Source organism: Crocuta crocuta, unplaced genomic scaffold (genome assembly GCF_008692635.1).
Source record: "Crocuta crocuta isolate KB4526 unplaced genomic scaffold, BGI_CrCroc_1.0 scaffold231, whole genome shotgun sequence".
In the NCBI taxonomy this organism is placed as follows: Eukaryota; Metazoa; Chordata; class Mammalia; order Carnivora; family Hyaenidae; genus Crocuta; species Crocuta crocuta.
The window spans coordinates 4,658,681-4,679,924 of NW_027528357.1; the positions used below are offsets into that span (position 1 = coordinate 4,658,681).

Here is a 21,244-nt window from a genome sequence, read left to right on the forward strand (position 1 = left end):
TTAGAGGTTGCATTTGTGAAAATATCTGTGAAATCTTTAAGAGATGGTTCTAAGATTGGAGGTAACATTTTCTCTCTCTCTCTCTAACATAAATAAACATCAAAAAAAAAAAACCAAAAACCAAAAAACAAAGGCACCTGCGTGGCTCGAGTGTCCGACTTTGGCTCAGGTCATCTTGCAGTCCATAGGCTGGAGCCCCGCATTGGGCTGTGTGTTGACAGCTCAGAGCCTGAAGCCTGATACGGATTCTGTGTCTCCTTCTTTATCTGCCCCTCCCCCATCCACATTCTGTCTCTCTCTCTCTCTCTCTCTCTCAAACATAAATAAACATAAAAGAAATCATTGAAAAAATTGGAGGTAAAAACTTAGCCATTCAAACTTTTACAATGTCCTTGTTGTGGCTAATGAAGAAGATGGCTGTAAGAAATATATTTTACATAGGAAAGGACTGGCTAACTTTCTCTCATTGATGAGGCAAGGATTTTGACAAGGTAATTGGTACTTTACGAAGGGGGCATGATGCCAGCAAAGATAGCAGACATGCAGGGGCTGAAGGTGGTGAAGGGGAGAAGGGACCCTTTGGGCCTGGCAATACTACTTGCAATAATGACAGTCCATCTTTCATAAGCTTAGAAAATATTGCTGCCACACCACACACGGCTCTTGGAGCTCTTTTCCTAGTGGTGATGATAGATTGATCCGACATTTTTTCCCTTGAATTGATGCATTTATGAGAGAAAATAATCTAGGTTTAGGGATATAGTTATGATCACAAAAATGAATGAGCTGAATTAACCCATGAATTGTGTCCTTTGACCCACTTTGTACCTAATTGTGCGTGCGCGCATGTGTGCGCGCATGCGTGCGCGCACGCGCGCACCCACACCCACACCCACCCACACACACACACACACACGAAGACATCAAAAGTTTAAGGGAGAGTGCCTTTGAGAATTTCCTTTTTTCTTTTACGTAAGGGAAAAGTGAATCAAGTGCACAGCTAGAAAGTGAAATAAGACCAGGGGCTGTGACAGATGGTAGTGGCCGCCAGAGCTCTGCACTCATAAATCTGTGTGAGGTGGATTGTTAGGTTGTCAAAAGGCTTCAAAGATGTACCCTCATATCTTTTGAAGATCAAAGTGGTGTGCTTGTAAAAGAGTCCAGGTGAGTAATGCTTGAGTTTGCACACAGGATTCTCAGGTGATGATTTCAATTCATCCTTGCCTTGCTTTATCTTTCCCAAATCTGTCACAATATGAAAGACGAAAAACTGAGGCTAAATAAAGTATCTGTATGTCACAGCTCCTTAATTTCTTATGCTGCCTTAACACTGACCAGCACCATCCTTGGCTTGCTTAAGTTTTAGGTTTTATCAGATTTTAAAAAGGGCCGTTGGGTTTGGGCAGGAGGGAAGGCAGGGGTCTAGGTCATACTTGTTTAGTTCAGTCCCACTGTAGGAAGAATAGGACCTTTAATTTATGCCTACATTTGACATGATGGGTTTCCATCAACTTTTGTATATGGACATGGTTAAGAAACAGTTAATAAACAGTGAGTCACCAACTAGCATTATCAAGTGATAGAAATTAAACATTGAGAGCATGAAATTTGTTTTGAAATTGCGACTTCAATAGGAATCAGGGGCACCTGGGTGGCTCAGTCAGTTAAGCAAGTGACTTCAGCTCAAGTCATGATCTTGTGGTTCATGTATTTGCCCACATCGGGCTCTGTGCTAAGAGCTCAGAGCCTGGATCCTGTTTCAGATTCTGTGTCTTCCTCTCTCTCTGTCCCTCCACCACTTGTGCTCTACCTCTCTCTCTCAGAAATGAATAAACATTTAAAAAATTTAAAAAATACAGGAATCAGACTGCCTGACCTGGAAGAAAAGTGACCCAGACCTAGTGGGATAGTAGGTATAAATTCTCAAGTTTTTTACTTCAATATAGTCCAGCCATGTGACATTGTCCTGGTCTGATCTTATGCCATTAGTGCTAAAGATCACTCCAAGAGGCTCTTTGCTTCAAAAATCTAAGAAATCACCAACTGGGATCTTGCAAACTGTACAAAAGCAGAGTTTCATCCAAAGAAGAAGATCCGACATGGTACTCTTCATATGTATGCATCTCATGTATACTGGTATGAGGCTGTGAAGTCAATCAACATAAGCAGGAAAGAGAGGAAAATGCTGAGAAGCCCAGCTCGAGTTGAAAATTCTCCATGGAATCTCATGAAATCCCAGAAGACTTCTACATCTCTACTAAGATATACTAGAAGAGGATTTTAGTGATGGAGAATGCCTAGCAGTCTAGCGTTGGAACTACTAGATACGATTAGTGATTGAGCGCTAGGATACTGACCGTGCGCCGTGATCAAGCTGATTTACATACAGCTTTATGAGCGAATGCTCTTCAGCCACAGGGCTGGATGCACTCATCCCCTCAAGTGACCTGAGGGATGCAAACAATGAGACCTCATTAAAACCTTCCACCGACAGAGCAAGGCCCACTCAGAGAGGAAAGACATTCAGTGTACACAGCTTTATTGAACAGCACCCTCAAAACAGAAACCAGAGGCTAACCTCCGTGGTGAAAGAAAGAACTGCAATCTTTAAACAACGTATCTGTGGTTCACAGAGAACATTCCAAAAGGACTGAAAATGGGAGAAAAGGGAAATGATCATGGTTTGGGTTAATGGGTACCACGCACCCTGGAGGAACCAGAACAGCTCAAAGTATTATAGGGATATTTTAGAGGAGAGGAAGCCATGTTATCCATCTAGACGCATCCACCATAAGCACCGTCCGAGCTGAAATGATATAAAACGACCTTCAGTAAGGATGGGGTCTAGCTCTGCTTGACATTTGCAGAATGCAGGGTTTCCTAATAAAAGCACATCTTTCTTAACATCGTGGCAGATATTCCCTAGATAGATATATGGGCCTGTGTCTCTTACAGACTATCCAGTTTGTGATTTTGTTTTGGAAAAGATGGTTGCATATGCTTGTGGTTTTGAAAAGGAGAGCTAAAAGGAACACACAGGGCCTAAACCGTGTTATTTCACTGTGGGTGTTCTGCAGTTCAAGTGCGTCCTCATTTCCACTTGTTACAGACCTGCTTAATTTAGAGGGGGCAATACCGCCAACTACAACATTCTATTCATTATGCTAATTACAATTATGGGGAACATCATCTCCCATTCCTGCTGATGGGCAAATACAGGAACTCAGGGAAAAAAATCAGCAGTGTTCTGAGTCTCATTGTCTGCAAATCCTCACTTGAATGTACCAGGATATTGCAGTGAAATTGGTACCTCAGAAACATCGCCAGGGGAAAAGGCTGATTATGTTCGCTTTATGAATCATGAGGTTGCTTTTTTTTCTGCTGAAAGGCATTTGAAATCTTACGTTCATTACTCACTCCACTTCTTACCTTTGTTTCTGTTTTCCTGTTAGCCTTCTCCATGTATTTATAAAATAAGTTCCTGGTACTTTACTGGTGAGATTTGATCAAATGATTTGGAGTATCTCTTGACTCTGCATATTTATCAAGCTAGCTCTAAGAGAAGTATTTGCTTCACCTGGTCTTTGCTCACATCAGAGTGAATCTTTGTATAAAAACAGAAGACACTTTTTAAAAGTTCTTATTATCCCTGAAATCACTTATGTGGAAACTATACTTCCAAGTTTGGTCTTCGGCCTCTAGCCTCAGGAACTCCAGAGTTCACCAAATTTTAAGTTGAGATTGTACAATGTTTCAGAATGTATATAATAAATTCCCATTACATCTTGAAATTCCAATTCCCTGGCTTAAATGGGCCATTCCAAGTGATTCGACGGTGACTTTCTCAACGAGATGGAATACATGTGTGTTGGTCATAAAACTTAAACACACCCCACATTCTTACCGTGGGTGAATCATAAACGCAAGTTTGCAGAAGTGACATTAATCCCGAAAGCCGTCCCAGCCATCTTCAAAAGCATCCACATGAGTGAGAGTGAAAACTTGTGATATTTACAAACTAGTTTCTAACAATAATCTTCCACACTTGGCTTACATTAGAATATTTTTCTTAACCCAGAATTAGGGGTCATCACCAAAGAGAGGGCTTATTTCATAATAAGATCAGAACTTACCTCCTGGTAATAAAAGGACTTCCTGAGGAGGGGACAGAGTGGGAGAAGAGGGTGTCATTCATGCTGGTTACAGGTCTGGGCGGCCTAAAATGAAGTACAGTGTGGATGGAGAGTTAAAACAAATAAAAGTCACAAGTTAAAAACTATCCACCATCTCTCCAGGAAAAGGGCTGCAAAGATCAGAGATCTATCATACCCAGGATCAACATAAAATTTTATATTTTTCAATGAAATTATTTAGGTGTTCTGGGAAGTTACATTTCCTTGAAGATGTGGAAGGTCTAATAACATTAAGAGGAAGACCTCTGGACACCATAGGAATACCTATCTGTGAGCTTTGAGCCTTGCTGTTTCACTGAGTCACATTCTCAAATGGAGCAAAGACTTGAGACAGTTTCAGGCCCACTGTCTTCTAAAAGGAGAAGCTCTGAATCATTAATGATAACCAGAATCTACATCTTCTTGGAAAGCAGAGGATTCCTGGAGCCTCAGAAGCTTTTCCTGGGCTCTGCTTGACAACCACGGCCCTTGCTCAAAATACCTGGTCTGGAGCGACCCAGTTGCAAAAGCATACCACGCCTTATTTGTTCTTTGTTCTATGTAAAGATGCAATCAAGCACCACAGGATTTAGTGAGTTTCTGTTATCTGGATATTCCACATAATAGGGCACATAGTGCAAGGCAGCTCATAAACTTCAATTCTTTTCATATGATGAGAGAAAGAAAATAGGGTTCAGTATTTCTCAAAATTGTACATGGCCTCAAACCCCAACTGCATAGGGTCTGCCATTCCAATAGTATTTTTCATTATCACCTGTCATTCTTTCCCATCACTAATGTCTTGGTTCAGGCAAAACGATAGAGCTCACATGCCTATCTCATCTCCAAGTGGTTTTTAGTCTTACGTTAGGTTTACTGGAATATGTTCCATGTGATGGGATTGAGAGTTCAGGATATGGGTATCATTTTGAGTCAGAGGACATTTTGATTTCAGTGTAGTTCTATATTTGAATTTCACGGTACAGAATTTTTGAACACTGGATATTAATCACAGTAGCCTATAGAATCTGGTTGTGTTGGCTTGATCAAGAGACACATGTGTAATGGTTTAGTTTCTACCTTAGGGAACCAAAGTTGGTTTTGGATTCCACAATGCAGAGTTCCTGGGAAAGAGGGAGACCTGTTTATCACTGTGTGTTTATGGGAATGGACGTGATGCTATAAGGTTTAAAATTGTTGATATTATTTGCAAAAATTCACTGAAACTTTGGTTCCCAGTACTTGGTGCTAAACAATGTTCTAAGATTTTTAAAGACATTATTTGTTGGATGAGGTCAAAATAGCAGATTAACTATTCATCTACTCTAAACATACTCGCTGAAGTTTTGAAAACTATCTTAGTGTTTTGCATTATTTATCTAGAATATGTCTTGGACACATCAGGCTAGTTTAAAACTAATTCTACCTTGAGCACAACACTTTCATTTTATAAGAAGGATGTTAATTTTATACAAATGTCCTATGTGATTTTTGAAAAGTTAGGTAAATCAGATTTTAAAACAGTAAGAAGAATGAGATATCTGCATTTTAACTTTACAAGAAGTTGAAACTATCCACTTGACCAACGTTTCTGGTTTTCTTTTTTTTTTTTAAATTTTCCCTTTGTGCTCTAGCTCCAGGAAATGAGAAAACAAGTAGAGTTGGAATGTTTTTCACCTAACCTAGTAAATTTGCTATATTGAACCTGGCCACTGCGAAGCTGCACCTGCAGTTTCTTAGTAAATGGCTTCATGTTTCAGGTTCATCGTGGAAATGTTGAACTTGGGACAAAACTATAACTAACCTTGGCACGAAATGGTGGCTGTCAAAGGGACTGAGGTTCCTATTTCCTCCATAATTAAATGAGAAGTTACTTTATCTAATAAATAGGTCACAATGGCAACTTTAAACATTCTTATGAAAAAGAAATAGCTCCACAAGATAAGGTCACTGGTATCGAGTACAAAATTTTCCCTGTGGACAAGACCTTCACAGAGGACATTTTTATAAAATTGGCATTCATCTTTGAATGAAAAGTGTTCAGCTTAAGGCAGAATTACTTTTAAACTGGCCTCATGTTACTCACTTGCTTTGTGTCTCATAACCATTTATAATTATGATTATAAGTCTTTACAAGCACACAGCGGACTACTGAACTACTTACCAAGTATCACTTTTGGCAGCAAGAAATTGAATAGAATAGAGACTGTTAATCATGGTAAAATTGACCAGAAATACAATAGCTAAGAACAAATGCCAAAATACCAAAATGTCACCACTTAAGTAGCCTTATGTATCTATAATTATTTAGAATAGTTAAAGGAACAGCATATTTTAAAATTAGAAGGCTTAGATATCCCAAAAGAAAAAGACATGGATATCTATTTAGGACAAAGACATTTGAATAGTAAGTGAGAGAAAAATGTCTAAAGTTAAAAACAGAAAAAAATTCTGGTCCTTTGAAGACTGGACATTCTGTGTGCAGAATTTTTGTATGGCATTTCAATAATTAAATATTTTTCACAATTTGCATTAAAAAGGTTTTTTAATGTTTTTATTTTTTTTTGAGAGAGAGAGAGAGAGACAGAGTGAGCAAGGGAGGGTCAGAGAGAGAGAGGGAGACACAGAATCTGAAGACAGTCTCCAGGCTCTGAGCTAGCTGTCAGCACAGAGCCTGATGTGGGGCTTGAACCCACAAGCCGTGAGATCATGACCTGAGCAAAGTCGTATGCTTAACCGACTGAGCCACCCAGGTGCCCCTACAATTTGCATTTTAAAATTAAGACATTCACCCTGGAAGATATATTATCACTGAGTATAGATCACTCTTTTGATTCGAGGACTGTTTGGAGAATCTCGTTAAACATATGGAACTTTTCTCAGAAGAAGGCACATTAGTGGAGAATTTTAAGAGAATCCTAAAACTCTTCAAGGAATTCACATTGTGCAAAGATTTCGCCCAGTTAGTTCAGTGAATAACACATCAGATCACATCACCACTATAAAGTTAAAAATGTGTTTACTCATTAGCCAATTAAATAACACACACACACACACACACACACACACACACACACACACACACACACACACACTAAGCCAGAGCATGACTGGGTACAGGCTCTGTGCTACATAATACTGCAGTATGACTGACCATGAAATTGATTATTTCACTCTGCCTCACTTCCTAATTTTGTCTCCAAGTTGGAGGGAGCATTCTAATTCGGTTCTACTACAAAGCTCTTAGAGTCAGGTTGTTCACATCTGCCCTCTATTTTCCTTACACCCATCAGCTCTGATTGAATGTTGTTCTCTGGTGTGAAACTCTTAGCCAGGCTGGTAGGAGGTGACTCCATAGCAGAGCTCAGAGAGCATGGACTTGCTCTCACTTAGTTTTGTTCATTTATTAAAAACTTAGTGATTGTCTCTGGCTGTAGGAAGAACAGTTAAGATCTTAATAAGAACAGCTTTATGGGGTCATTTTCTGTAGGTGATTGGCCTTTGGGTTACTCCCCATATTTACTTAACTCTGGCTTATTTTAAGGCTTATTTTCAGGATCAAAATTTCCAAAAATTTGTTAACCACATTCTACAGAATTGGCTTACATCAGTTTTTTGGATGCTTAGCCCATGCCAGCAACAAAAGCCTCCAGGCTGTGCGTATTGCTGAAGGCAGTGATCCCTCAATACACACTTGGGAGCAAACCAGACAGAGCCTCATAGTATTTACATGAAGCCATAGGCCTGTGACAGCACAGATCATTTGATGGTATCTGCTTAGATCCATCAGAGGAAAGAGTTACTGCTCAGATCCATCATGGTGCCTTTAATGGGTCATGTTCTGAACTGCCTAAAGCATGACCTTTGTACTGGTGGATTCCTAATCTTGATAAGTCTGATCAGCCCACCTCTGGATGTCAACATGCAAACACAGGTGCAGGAGGTCCTGCTGAACTGTGCAAAACAAAAAGGAGCTTGTATAGAGGGGGAGCCAAATTTTCTAGAGTCTTTCTGACATACCTGTGACTAAATAATTCCTAACTGGGCGCAGATGCAGATGATGGGCTTGTTTCTTCTTTTGAGCCCAAGATAACACCAAGGAAGAAATACTTTCTTCTACCTAAGTTTCCCCTGTTATCTGACCATGCAGGCCTGAGAGAGGCTCCAGGGCAAGAGGCTTCTGGGAGGCAGAAAGAATGGGTGGTAGCACCATATCCTGGCCCACCCGCCCTCTGACCACCAAACTCACAAATACTCTGGAGAAAGAATTTTTTAAAGTCTCTTTTTGGATGTCCTGATGAATTTTACCACCAACCTTCCCTCTTCAACCTTCCCATGCACGGGTCATGATTCTTCTAAAGTTGTGTAGTTTAGGATAAGACAACAACAATTTCTAGATTTGCTGACATCATTAAGATGACTGGCTCTGCAGATAAATGCAACAAAGAACTTTTACTTAGGGGACTCAAAGCACATATGATATTAAGGCTCAGCATGCCTTAAAGTTTTCTTAAAATTAATTCCATTGATTGTTGAGGTCCAATTGTAAGAACTCTCACATCTATATTTTATAATGATGCTTTTTGAATATTTTCCACCTACATGTGACTTACATTAGTGTTGCATACGTTACTTGTACATCAAGACAGAGGTACTGTATGGCCCTACAATAAAAATTATAAACACATCATTTTCACATTTTTAAAATTAAAATTTTGTCCCTGACAACTGATATGAATGTATGGATGTGGACCTGTGTCAGTGAAGAAAGATGTCCTTTCATCTGGAGGGCAGAAATACTCACACGATGTGGGCCAAGTTGAGTGGCTTCTCGGGCTGGTCAGGGAACATGGGGTGTAAGGGTTCACGGCTGGAAGCACAGCTCAGAGACTTGCTTAATGCATTAGTTAGCTTCTTAGCAGGTGATTTCTGGAAAGAAGAAGAAAGGTAGAAGTGACAATAACTAGTATTTATATAATATTTTATGAGAATATTTCCTCTCGTAATAGATGTTCGTTCCCTCACTCATTCATTCATTGGTTTATTCATGAAATCTTCCTTGAGTGTCTCCTCTGAGTCAGGGAGTTCGCTCAATGCTGGGACAGAGTGCCGGGACAAGCCACCAGAGTGCCTGCCTCCTGTGACTTAGTGTTAGCAAATGCTGTGATAAATGGAAGCCGTCATTGTGCATGGGACATCTGAGCTGGGACTCAAGGGACCAGCAGGAGTCCTTCTGATCAAAAGTCAGGGGACTGAGAAGGTATTCCAGATGGAGGAAGAAGAGGCCCCACTCTGGAGAGGAAAGTGGAAGGCAGGTCACTGAAGTCCCTTTATGCCACATCAAGGACTATGGTCTTTATCTCAGACGCAGAGGGAGACGATGAGGAGTTTACATCATAGAAGTGACAGGATCAGATGCATCAGATGCGATTTGAGAAGGATTTGGGAAGAGATAGGAGTGGAAGTAAGAAGATGAGCAGAAGGCTTCACAGGCATCCAGGTGCAAAGTGCTTCATGTGTGGCTGGATATGTCCAGTTAAAAGTAAAAGTGGAGCTTCAGTCTGAGGCTTTAGGGTTTAAAATTTATGTTCCTTCCAGAGCATCATGACATCTTTTTTTCATTTAGACTAGTAGGATGTTTCTCTTAAAATCTCACAGCCAAATCTATCAAAAATAATCTACTGCATTTAATACATCTTTCTGCCAACTTTTCCTTTCCATGAGAAGCCACTTAAAACCTTGTCACTTTCTTTACACAGAGAGCCCACAAATGGCAATACACTGAAGTGACTTTCATCTTCATTATTTAAAAGCTAAGTGATAGGGGCATTGTTTAAGAAGTTCCTCTTTGGCTTTTGCGAGGAGATGTAATTCTCAGAACACTTAAAACACAGCCACAGCATTAGCTCTTCACCCTCATAAACACTGGAGCCTCTTTATCCTCTTTAGGAGATGGATCCTACTATGTAAAGATATTGTCTTGCCATATAATTTTAAGAGTCCACAACCCCTAAGAAAGAGGCTCCTAAATGGATTCTAGTATTTACATAAAACAACAATGAAATAATGCTTAGTCTTCAAACACTAACCCTCTAAAATCTGAGATAGAGCAAGTTTGAACATTGGTAGTGTGTTGACCATAAGAAAACAGAAAGTGTGGGGCATCTGGGTGGCTCAGTCAGTTGAGAGTCCGACTTCAGCTCAGGTCATGATCTCACGGTTCGTGGGTTGGAGCCCCGCACTGGGCTGTGTGCTGACAGTTCAGAGCCTGGAGGCTCTTTCAGATTCTGTGTCAACCTCTCTCTCTCTGCCCCGCCCCCCCAACTCATGCTGTGTTTCTGTCTTAATAATAATAAACATTAAAAAAAAAAGAAAAGAAAACAGAAAGTGTTTTCTCCCATCTTCTGTACTAAATTGTATTTCATGATCTGTGTTAGTATATTCATCCTCAGCATATGACATAACCAACAGAGGGAGGGGGCCTCTGAACTGGCATAAAGCCCTCGGTAGACAATGCCTTAATGAAGAACTGGTACTTGAAGTCAGAATCTGACAGATGCTAAAAAAATTAATATATTTACACTGGATGTTGGTTCCCAAAAATCATTCCTAGAGAGAATATTATGATTTAAAATGCATTTTCTGAAGACCTCCTTTATTAAAAAAAAGAACAATAAGTTTCTCTTTATAAAGACTATAGGTTAATTGAAATACAGAAAAAATTCATAAAAAGTTTGCATTTTCCTTTAGCATAGAACTGCTCCAAGAAGGGGTGACATGTCTGTTTGTAGATGTAACAAAAACCAATCCATATACAGAGCAAGACTTCCACAGAAGTACAAAGAACAACAGTGAGGAACTGATCTTAGAGCATAACTGAGACATGGGTCAGCGAACTAAACTGCTTGAACATCAAGGTCATAGAGTCAAATTCCTTCCACATGTCCATCACATGGACAGACACTCACAGGTCACTTTTGGCAAGTTGGTCACTCACAGTATTTACCAAAAAATGATTTGCTCATATAGACACAATCTCCCCTCCTCCAAAAAAGTAAAAGAAAAAAAAAAAAAAGACGCGTGGCTCACACATGGCTTTCCTTTATGCTCTAGTCACGCACTTAACAAAAGAAGTTTGGAAACTAAGAAAAAGGAAACTAACAATGATTTTTAAGCAGTTCCTACAAACAAAATAAAACAAAACTTGGAAAGAGCCGTAACTTAGTGTGAAAATGAAATTATGTTCCAGAAGGTGCTTGGTTAGTTGTTATCTAAAACAGTACTGAGTTTCTGTATTCCAAGAAGTAACATGGTTTGAGTCTCCCTGTATATATATATTTTTGAGTCTCCCTATATTTTAAGTCTTAGGAAGCTACACTGGATTCAGATATGACAATTAACAGATCCCAGTGAGGTGGGGGGTGGGACAGAAAGGGAAGGAAGGGATGTTAGAAAAGATAGGTTTCCTCCTTAATTCTCTCCCCATCCTTGATGTTCCTGTGTGTTCTGAGCGACAGGCAGCCAAGTGTAAGTGTTGACTGGACCTTGCCTTACCCATGATGTGTACTCTTTCATTTGGTGCTGGTTGCTATGGGAACCACCGGCATGTCCCCTCCAGAAGCAGTCCTGACAGAGCTGGTAATTGTGACACTGTTGGCATCGGTAGCGGAATCCCATCATACTCTCACTGTGGCAGTAAGAACATTCAACTGGATGGAAGACTAAGGGGGGAAGTAAATGAAGAAAAAAAATGTGAAAATCAAAGTATGAGCTAGAATAAGGAAAAGTACAGCCTAATAGGAATTGCATTTTTCTGCTGTGTGCCATGATTTCAGATGATAGTCAATTTTGGCTGAGAGAAGCATTATGTGTATTCCTGGACTCTCACTGTCCTTTTCAAGCAGGTGTGTGGAAGGTAGAGGAAATGAAATGGGACAGAGGATAGGTCTTTTAATGACAGACTGATGTACTGTCATTTGCTCTTTCTACTCCCATCTCTTATACTACAAGAATATAAATTACCCAAACCAACCCGCCTTTCCCCCAAACTGCTCTGTCTCCAGGGGACCAGCACAGCTCACTGGAAGACTCAAAAGCACAATGTATGAACACAACTGACTTCCCAATGGGTAGAGAGCAAATACTAGAGACATGGAAAATGAGGAGAAAAAAAGAGAGGGAAACGAGGAAGAATAGAAAAACTGGATGAGAGAATGGAATTTTTAAAAAAAATAATGAAGTACCTAATGGCTTATTTCATGAGGGACACTGCCTCCATTTAACATATTTTTTTCTTTCCTGAGAGGCAGATGGACAGGCAGATGCCCAAAGAGATGTGTAAGTTATGAGTACAGTTCTAATTCATGTAGTTGGAGACACACTTAACTCTCATTGGCAGACAATTTGAATTATAAAGCAGGCCAGGTAAAATACTTGAGATTTGAAGCTAATATATAATCAGATCCAATAATTGTCTACATGTTATTAAGCAATTGCCTTTGGACATGCTATTTATGTGACCACAATCATTGAAAGCTTCCATTTGGAGCATATGACTAAAGATGAGCAAGGTGCCATCATCTAATTGTTTTCCATCTTCTCCACCTATTCTTGGCCAAGTGCCTAGGAACACCCAAGGCCATGAAGGCCAATAATGGAAGTTCATGCCTAAAAAGAATGCTATAATGCTAAAAAATGTTACATTCATTATTGAAATTCTTCTTCTGCTACAGCAAGTCTACAGCCACACACAACTTGTAATTGAGAGGTACACAGTGAGATTCAATGAGTTTATAGAATCGACTCTCCTAATTTTGCAGTGATCCTCTAATGCCTTACTGATTAGGGAGAAAGGTTCTTTCAAAACTCAGAATGACTAAATGACCTTGGCTTAATAACTGTAGACTTGATAGCCTAATTTCAATAATTTAAAAAATGGCCGTAGCTCAGTAGTAACTACTTACCATTTTCTACATTTGCCAGTCGATGCAGAAGGGGCAGCCAGACCAGACACTGCGGGGGAGGGTCAGACATGAGCGTGTCCAAGAAACTGTTTAAGGTGACTTTTTTCTGCATCAAAAGAACCCACAAAAATTTAGAACAGAGAATAATATGAATTTACCTGCTATGTAAATACCCTGGAAAGAGGACTTTGCATTAACCTCTGATATATGAAGAAACAGAATACAGTCTAATACCTAAAGAGCTAGTTCTGAATTTAAACCATTGGTTGCTTTTCACACTTAAACATACTTAGGATTGGATTATCTCCACTGAGGCTGAGTCAATATTGTCATAGGGAGAATGACAATTCTGAGACGGTCGCTTTTGTGTATGAAGGGCACTATGAAAATGATAAGGAAAGATGGAGAGTAGACTTACTGTATACAACTTTACCCAGTTGTGTATCTTAGTGCATGCCACAATTCCTTTATCAGTCTCTCGGTCTTCTGCTGTTTGTTAGACAACCTCCCTTCTAAACTTCCTGCACTTCTGTAAGTACTAAATACTTCATGATTAATATGAATGGTTTTTGCCATATAAGATTAGGAGGAAATCCTGTTAGGAGGGAGTGATCCTTTGCTGTTAGGAGAGAACAGTCTATAGTTTCAAAAATTTTCTTTTTCTCTTCTTGATATATCTTTCCTCTTAACTCAGTCTGCATCTGTCTGAATTATCCTGGTCCTTTCTGATGTGGAAAGGGAGTGGATTTTAAATTTCATTCAAAATGACAAAAATAAGAAGTTATATGAATATATGATATTTTACTAGGATGAATGAGAAAAAATAACAGGTTTATATGCAAAAATCACTATTTTATTTGAAATTTTGAATTATAATATCAGGTGGATGGGGTAGTTTTTTGTTTGCTTACTAGTTTTTTTTAAATTTTATTTTAATTTAACATTTTAAATGTTAACATACAGTGTTATATTAGCTTCAGGTATACAATATAGAGATTCAACAATTCTATATGTTACTCAGTGTTTATCAAACTAAAACATGAATTCAAAAAGATATATACACCATTGTGTTTACTGCAGCATTATTTACAATAGCCCATATATGGAAGCAACACAAGGGTCCATCCATAGATGAATGGATAAAGAAGTTGAAAAAAATTGGGTTAATACATTTGTGTTTTGAATTAATTAACACTGTTTTAACAATTCCAGTTCAAAGTGAAGACTCACTCTTTTTTATTTATTTTGAAAGAGAGAGAAAGAGAGACAGAGAGAGAGAGACAGAGGTGGGGGAGAAGGGTGAGAGGGTAAGAGAGAGAGAGAGAGAGAAACAGAATTCCAAGGAGGGTCCTCGCTGTCAGTGCAGAGCCTGACATGGGGCTCAATGTGGGACTTGATCTCACAAACTGTGAGATCACGGCCTGAGCAGAAATCAAGAGGCAGTCACTTAACTGACTGAATCACCCAGGTGTCCTAGGACTTACTAACTCTTAAATCAGTAAAGTTCAGTATGGAAAATCATTTGTTATGTGCCTTTTATGAGATAGGGAAGCAAGTGTTTAAGATATGAAGATGGTTAAGGTAGGAGGCTTTATGTCTTTTGTGAAAGGCTTCTTGGGGAAAGTGGTGTTTGGGCAAGAAAAAGGAGTTGGTGGCAAGAGATGGAGAGGACGCTGGGGACAGAGAAGCACAGAGTCATGAAATGGAGTGGTTGGAGCATGAACAGAGACAGAGGGCTGCATCTGGGGGGCAGAAAGGTGAGCTGGAGAAGGACGGAAGGGCTCTCAGAGTCTGGAAGAGAGGGAGCTTCAACCTGCAGGCGATTAGGCTGCTCAGCAGGAGAGTGGCATCATTAGATGGGGTGTTGTGAGGGACAGAGGAGAAGAGACGAAGCCTCCTTCATGTTCTCCCTGTGCATTTTTATTGTGTCGTACGACTGTATGCATTTTGAGGACCTCTTAAGATGCCTCTTTATAAGGGGGGTCTGAAATAGTTTGAAATGCAATGGGACATGCACCAAATATGCAAATCCAGAGGCCGGGAGACCAGGGTGGAGGTGAATACAATAGGCCAGGCAACAGGTGCTGATGAGGAAAGACACTGGAGACACGTTTCGAAGCTAAAATGAGCAGGACTTGTGGATGGATGAGAGCTGCTGGGTGAAGAAGCTGTGTAGAAGGAGGCTTAGGTGATGGAACCATTCTGATGTTACCAACTCAAAGGGAAATCTAAAGGGGAGTATGCATCCTCTGGGGACACAGATGAGGGACCTTAGCTGGCCTGGGGGTGGGGGAGTGGGAGAGGTCAGAAAGGCTGTCTGGATGACACAACACAGGGGCGGAGTTAGCACTCAGTGTATCAACCGTCCCATCTCTCATTGGTTGTACAGGTACAGCTGTGATTCTACGTAAATCCATGACTTTCAGGGACGTCTGAGGCACGTTTGACCTTCTAGGTCACAAGTAAACAGACTGATGCAGTTTACTAGCTGGGCAGTTAAATGTGGCTTCTCAGTAGCTGCTATGCATGGATTTCTTATTTAAGGGATACTTTTAGAGGACATTCTTGGTTAATTTGGATTTTTAAAAAAATTTTAAACAAATCTTCAGTTTATGGATTTGTAAATTATCATTGCATCATGCTAGAGAATGGTGCTAGACATGTAGACTTTCTACATGACTGAACAGATGTAAACACAGAAATGCCCAAGAACTAAATAGCCTCTGGGCTAATTTGTACCACCCCCAGTTAAAACATGTCACTCTGAACCCCTAATGTATCACATTGTGGGGGATGTAGGCAGCCATGTCTGTCATATTTTGGGCCTTCCTGATTGTGTGTGACATGTGCTATATGATTCCTTTCTTGTTTCCTCTACTAAACACTGGAGAAGCGTGGTGCTGGCCCAGATGTGTGTTTCATATGAGGCTGAATAACAATTTAGCCCTTTTGATAGTGCAGTGATAATAACAGTAATGATGCCGAGGATATAGGATTGTTGTAAGGATTAAGTTGGACAGTTCAAGTAAAAACTAAGCATGGTGCCTGGCTTGTGGTCAGGAGCCACCAATTATTATTTTCCAGGTATGCTGAGTTTAGTTACTGATTCAGAGGTCAGTTGTCAGAGACCAGAAGATGCACTACAGTTTATCTCGAAGAAGAATTTGTCTAAGTAGTGACTTGAAGTAACATACTGAAGAACAACTACTGTTTGAGAGATATTTCCTTAAACGTGTCTTCCCTCCCCCACCCCCCAACACTTACCTGTTGAGAGAAACAGGATCTAGCTGACTGTTCTGTGTAACCAAATGAAGGACCTTCAAAAACCGCCGTGGGTAGTTTGAGAACTTCCCTCAGGAACTGATCATATCGTCCATAAACCATCACACCACTGGAGTCAGAAATCATTGAGAAAATATCTGATGGAAGGAAAAGGAGAGATATTTATTCATCACATAAATATTCCTCACTGTTTCAGTGTACCATATTTGCTGCAAATAACTGAAAATGTAGCAGAATACGTAATTTTTTAATGAAAGAATAACATAAAGGTTAATTGCTACGCTGAAATATTCCTGGCATAGTGTTTCCTTTGGTGTCTTTTTTGTAGCTGATTCTGGAACACAGCATTGTGTTGGGTAAAATTAGCATATTTTGATAAGACAGAGAATATCACATTTTTATTTTGAGGTCAATTATCAACTCATACATCACCCAGCGGAAGGAATTCTTGTAGATATGAAGAATATGCTGACTTCATTGAAACACACAATGTACATTTACTACAACATTGGGGTGTGTATGTATCTAGCTAGCTAGCTATTTACCCATCTATATTATCACAGAAAACTTTGAGTTTTGGTTTAAGGTATTGAAAAATGAAAGATGCAATGGGGATAAGGATGTAATGAAAACACTTGATTAAGTTCCCACAGAAGCAGAAAACTTCCTATAAATCACAGTTCTGGGTGGAAGGCACTTGATTTACAGGGAAGGGTCCTTTGACTCATGCAGCCGAAGGGAAGCCTGGCCTTGTGGAAGATCAATGAGGTAAAGTCAGAGTCCCGGACAGAGTCCGTGTCTTCATTGAACCTCTGTTCTTCCGTTTCTGAAACTTGGGCACTTAGTGAATATTAATGGCATAATTTCTCAAGGTATTTTATTATTCCTCTGTGGAAGTCACTATAGGAATGAAAGTGTCTGCTATCGTAGTTTGTCACCATGTAAGACTGTGACTAGGAGGGTACAGCTGTTGTGATAAACTGTTGTAAATTCAATGTGCTGCCTCTGTTCAGTTTGGGCTTAATGTCTCAAGGTCAGATGCAGTCTGGGGACCTGGTTTTCACACAGCAGTCAGATGTTAAGCACATTACAGGCTTTAGCTGGATTATGTTTTGAGGCTGTGAACTGACTCTCATTTCCTTCAAATACTCCCGTTTTAAAGGACTTCTACTTTTTCAAATAGTTTATCAATTATGAAGCTAAAGAAAATTTACCCAAGCAACAAAATTAATGTTTTCATCTGCCTTCCCAACTGTTAACTTGGTGAATTTTATCTCTTATGTTTCATATAACTGGTAAAAAGAAAAGAAAAGAAAAAAGCTGTCAACAGCACAAAAAACTCTTAGGTAATCCCATATACAGAAACTCAAGAATTCCAATAAAAATAGGAAACAGGAAACCCAGGAAAAGTAAATGGACTTTCTTATTGGAGCTGCCATCTTGTGTGTTTTTAGGAAGGTTGGATAACTATAATTGGGCCACCCTGATGATCTTCTGGGCTTGATTTTTCTAGGCCAGGACACATTTTTGAAAAGTAGCCTTGGCCTTTGAAATCTGCCACTGAAAAAATTTAGACAACATTTCTAACTAGAGCAAAGGAGGAGTACCAACACTGACCTTTCACAAACTTGAAGCTCATATTAAACTTGTTGGTGTTGATGAAGCTTTGCTAAGCAATAGCCAAATTAGGGCTAGGTCACTGGGATCAAAGGGAAGTGGCTGTTGTTAATGGCCACTCTGGTTTAAAAATAAATGAAGGAACTCTGAGGTAGCTATCAAAATGATGTGTTTGTCCCTGAGTTCTGGGCTCTCTGTTTTATATATATTGTTATATGACTATATATGTGTATATACTATGTAATATGCTGATAGTATGTAATATATGTGTATGTAATAAAATAGAAGGCTACTTCAAAGATTAAATTAGTTAATGGATGAAAAGCATACAGATGTAAAGGACACAGAATAGTGCTTGGCCCCTAGTATACAGTACAGAAATGTTAGCTAATTTTACTATTAATTTCATACCACAGTTTTTTTGCCATTTGCTTCATATGCTTCGGCTTTGCCTCCCCAATGGGATTGTTCTGTAATGTTCCCAATCACATTCTAAATCACCACTGTGTTTCCTACAGCACTATACAATAATAGATACTTTAGAAGAGTTTACATTCATTGATTCATTCAACTAAAATTAACTTAGCACATACTAAATGTGTAAAATTATGCTAAGCAATGAATGTACAGAAAAATCAGGATATAGTTCTTTTTTATATTTATTTTTTAATGAATTAAAACAAGATTACATTTGAAAATAATATCGAACTTAACAAAAAATTGCAGGAATAAGAGTGCTACAAAGGATACCCACATACCCTTTATCCAGATTCATCTATTAACACTTTATTCCATTTATTTTATCATTCTATCAACTATCTATCTATCTATCTATCTATCTATCTCTCTATCTATCTCTCTACCATCTGTCTACATCTATTTGTCTCTGTGTATATATGTATGTACATACATAATTGTTTTCTGAATTGAGACTAATTTGCATATATCATGGCCTTTACCTCTGAACACTGCAGTGGGTCCTCCCTAAGAATAAGGGCATGTACTTTTATGAGACTATTGCAAGGGTTACCAAACCTTTTTTGGTAAAGGGCCAAATAGTAATATTTTAGGTTTTGTGGGCCACACATGGTCTCTGTCATACATTCTTCTTTGTACTTTATACAATCCTTTAAAAATGGGAAAACTCTTTTTAGCTCATGGGCCATAGCGTGTTCACCCCGGATTACAGTGTAGTTATCCACTTCCGTATATTTAATATTGATACACTAATCTTATTGAATGTTATCTAACCTACTGGCCATATTCCAGTTTTGTGAATTGGTCAACAATAGGACATAGTTCTTGACCTCGGAGGTCCCTGTCCACGGAGGATACAGAGACATGCTTCCATAATGCATCATACGACATCATATATCGTAACATGGTGGTGTGAATACCAGAGCAGTAGGGTGTGCAGGATGCAGCAAGGGCTCAAAGAGAGGGTTTCCAGAGTGAGGAGTGGGTCAGGGAAAGTTTCCTTGTACACAGGTGACTTCTAGGTCTTCTTAGGTGATAGAGGTGACTTCTAGGCCAAGTATAAAGGATAATCAGGGGTTGGTGAGGCTTTAGGAAATAGCACAAGGATGTGCACAGGCATGCTCAAGCAGGATACACTCAAAGCTCTTCAAGTAGTTCATTGTTCCAGGGGCCTTGGGTGCACATAAGGGCATGGGGGGAGATGAGGCAGAGATATGAAGAGCTTCTAGACTCCTCTAAGGCATTTAGGTTGTGTCCAGTAGATGTTGGGAGAGATACTAAAGATTTAAGGCAGGCCAGTGAGTTAAAAATATTACCATGGAGGTAGGTGTGGAGGCAAAACAGCTACAGTTATAGAAACTCAACAAAATCTTGATGTTTGCTATAACGCTAGTCTTTTAAACAAAACCAAACAAGCCCTCCTCAGAAGCTTTAGGACAGGCACCTGACATTCTAGGCTAATGGCATTAGATTCAGAATTCCTTACAGTTCTTAGGACCATCTGGGAGTCCCAAGAAAGAAGTATAAACAGGTGTCCCAACTCATTACAACAACAGCTTATAACTGGAACAAGAACAATTAGATAGAAATAGGGTATTTTATTCGGGCAGTTTATGTTTAGGCTGCTGTGTGTTATGACTGCAGGGGGCGCCCTCATATGCTGGGCAGCTCAGAGGCTCCTGGTGGACACCCTGCACGTTGGTTCCTGGTGGCCCTGAGCATTGGGAACGGTGGTGTGACATGGGGTTGTTTTCCTTTTGAATGCATTTTAAAGCACTTCGAAAGATTCAGTTGGAAATTTTGTTTTCTACTTTTGGCTTTCTCAAATTTCTAATTTGTTTTCAGCAATTACTCTTGCCTGTGCTCTCCAACTGGAAGAGGCTAGTTGGAAAGAACTAACTATCCCTCATCCCTATGCACAAAAACAGAAAAATTGCCAGACAAGCACAGCTGGCCTATTGGCTGACGTGAATTCACATTTAAAGAAGGGAAAACAAAACCCTTGAATCCTGAGAAATTCCACATCCTTTCATTTTACTTATTCTTTTTACAAAGGCAATGCAGAAAATCATGACTTTGCCTGTTTTATCATAAAGTGCAGTCGGCAAAAGAAGACCAGAGAAAACAGAATCCCGCTCAGCATGAGTCAGCCCCTGTTGTCTACAGGCAGATTTTCTTATATTTGCATCTTTAGTTAATAATTGTCACTGAAATTAGAAATATTGGTGACTAAAGGTATTCATTTTTGACTAATTAACATTTTGGAGAGATTCTTCCAAGCAAGCTGTTTTCAGTTCAATTGTATTTGTCCAAGTGCTCTCAATCGACTAACCAGGAAACCATTAAAACCTTCCGGGGATTAAGTATACAAAGAGTGACTCCTGAGCTCCAGGAGCTCTGAGCCCCAGAGCTGGGGACACATTAGGCTGTACTTCAGATCCACTGCTCTGAGAGAAGGCAACGTGCTATATAGCTCATGATCACACTATCTGTTTTTGTGGTTCTACAGAATTTGTGACACTGAAACTCATTTCTGCAGACTGGAGAACATAGGTTACTTCCAATGAGACTCACGCGTGTGTTAACTTCTTTCACGCACTGAATAGGATTTACTTTGGCCACAGGTAGCATTCATATGCTTTGGTCGCTGATGGTGGGGGGAGGAGAAAGCACCTTAGCAATTACATTGTTTGCTTTGAATTCCTGGACATGCAAGAGAACTGGGGGCGAGGG

General features: G+C 39.7%; 1 protein-coding gene across 7 annotated transcripts in view; it reads right to left on the reverse strand.

Annotated features, from left to right (window-relative positions):
• The window catches only part of DTNA (dystrobrevin alpha), a 349,880-nt gene that overhangs the window by 59,217 nt on the left and 269,419 nt on the right, over positions 1-21,244 (reverse strand). For 5 of the 7 annotated variants that reach the window (XM_077753816.1, XM_077753814.1, XM_077753815.1 and 2 more), the window contains exons 7-11: positions 16,400-16,554; positions 13,136-13,241; positions 11,727-11,893; positions 8,977-9,101; positions 4,134-4,217 (exon numbers count right to left, since the gene is read on the reverse strand). In XM_077753816.1, the coding sequence (XP_077609942.1) occupies positions 4,134-4,217; positions 8,977-9,101; positions 11,727-11,893; positions 13,136-13,241; positions 16,400-16,554 (637 nt within the window). Of the gene's footprint in view, positions 1-2,357; positions 2,448-2,522; positions 2,807-4,133; positions 4,218-8,976; positions 9,102-11,726; positions 11,894-13,135; positions 13,242-16,399; positions 16,555-21,244 lie in introns of those variants that run through there. The other 2 variants (XM_077753820.1, XM_077753819.1) reach the window with 2 other exon arrangements.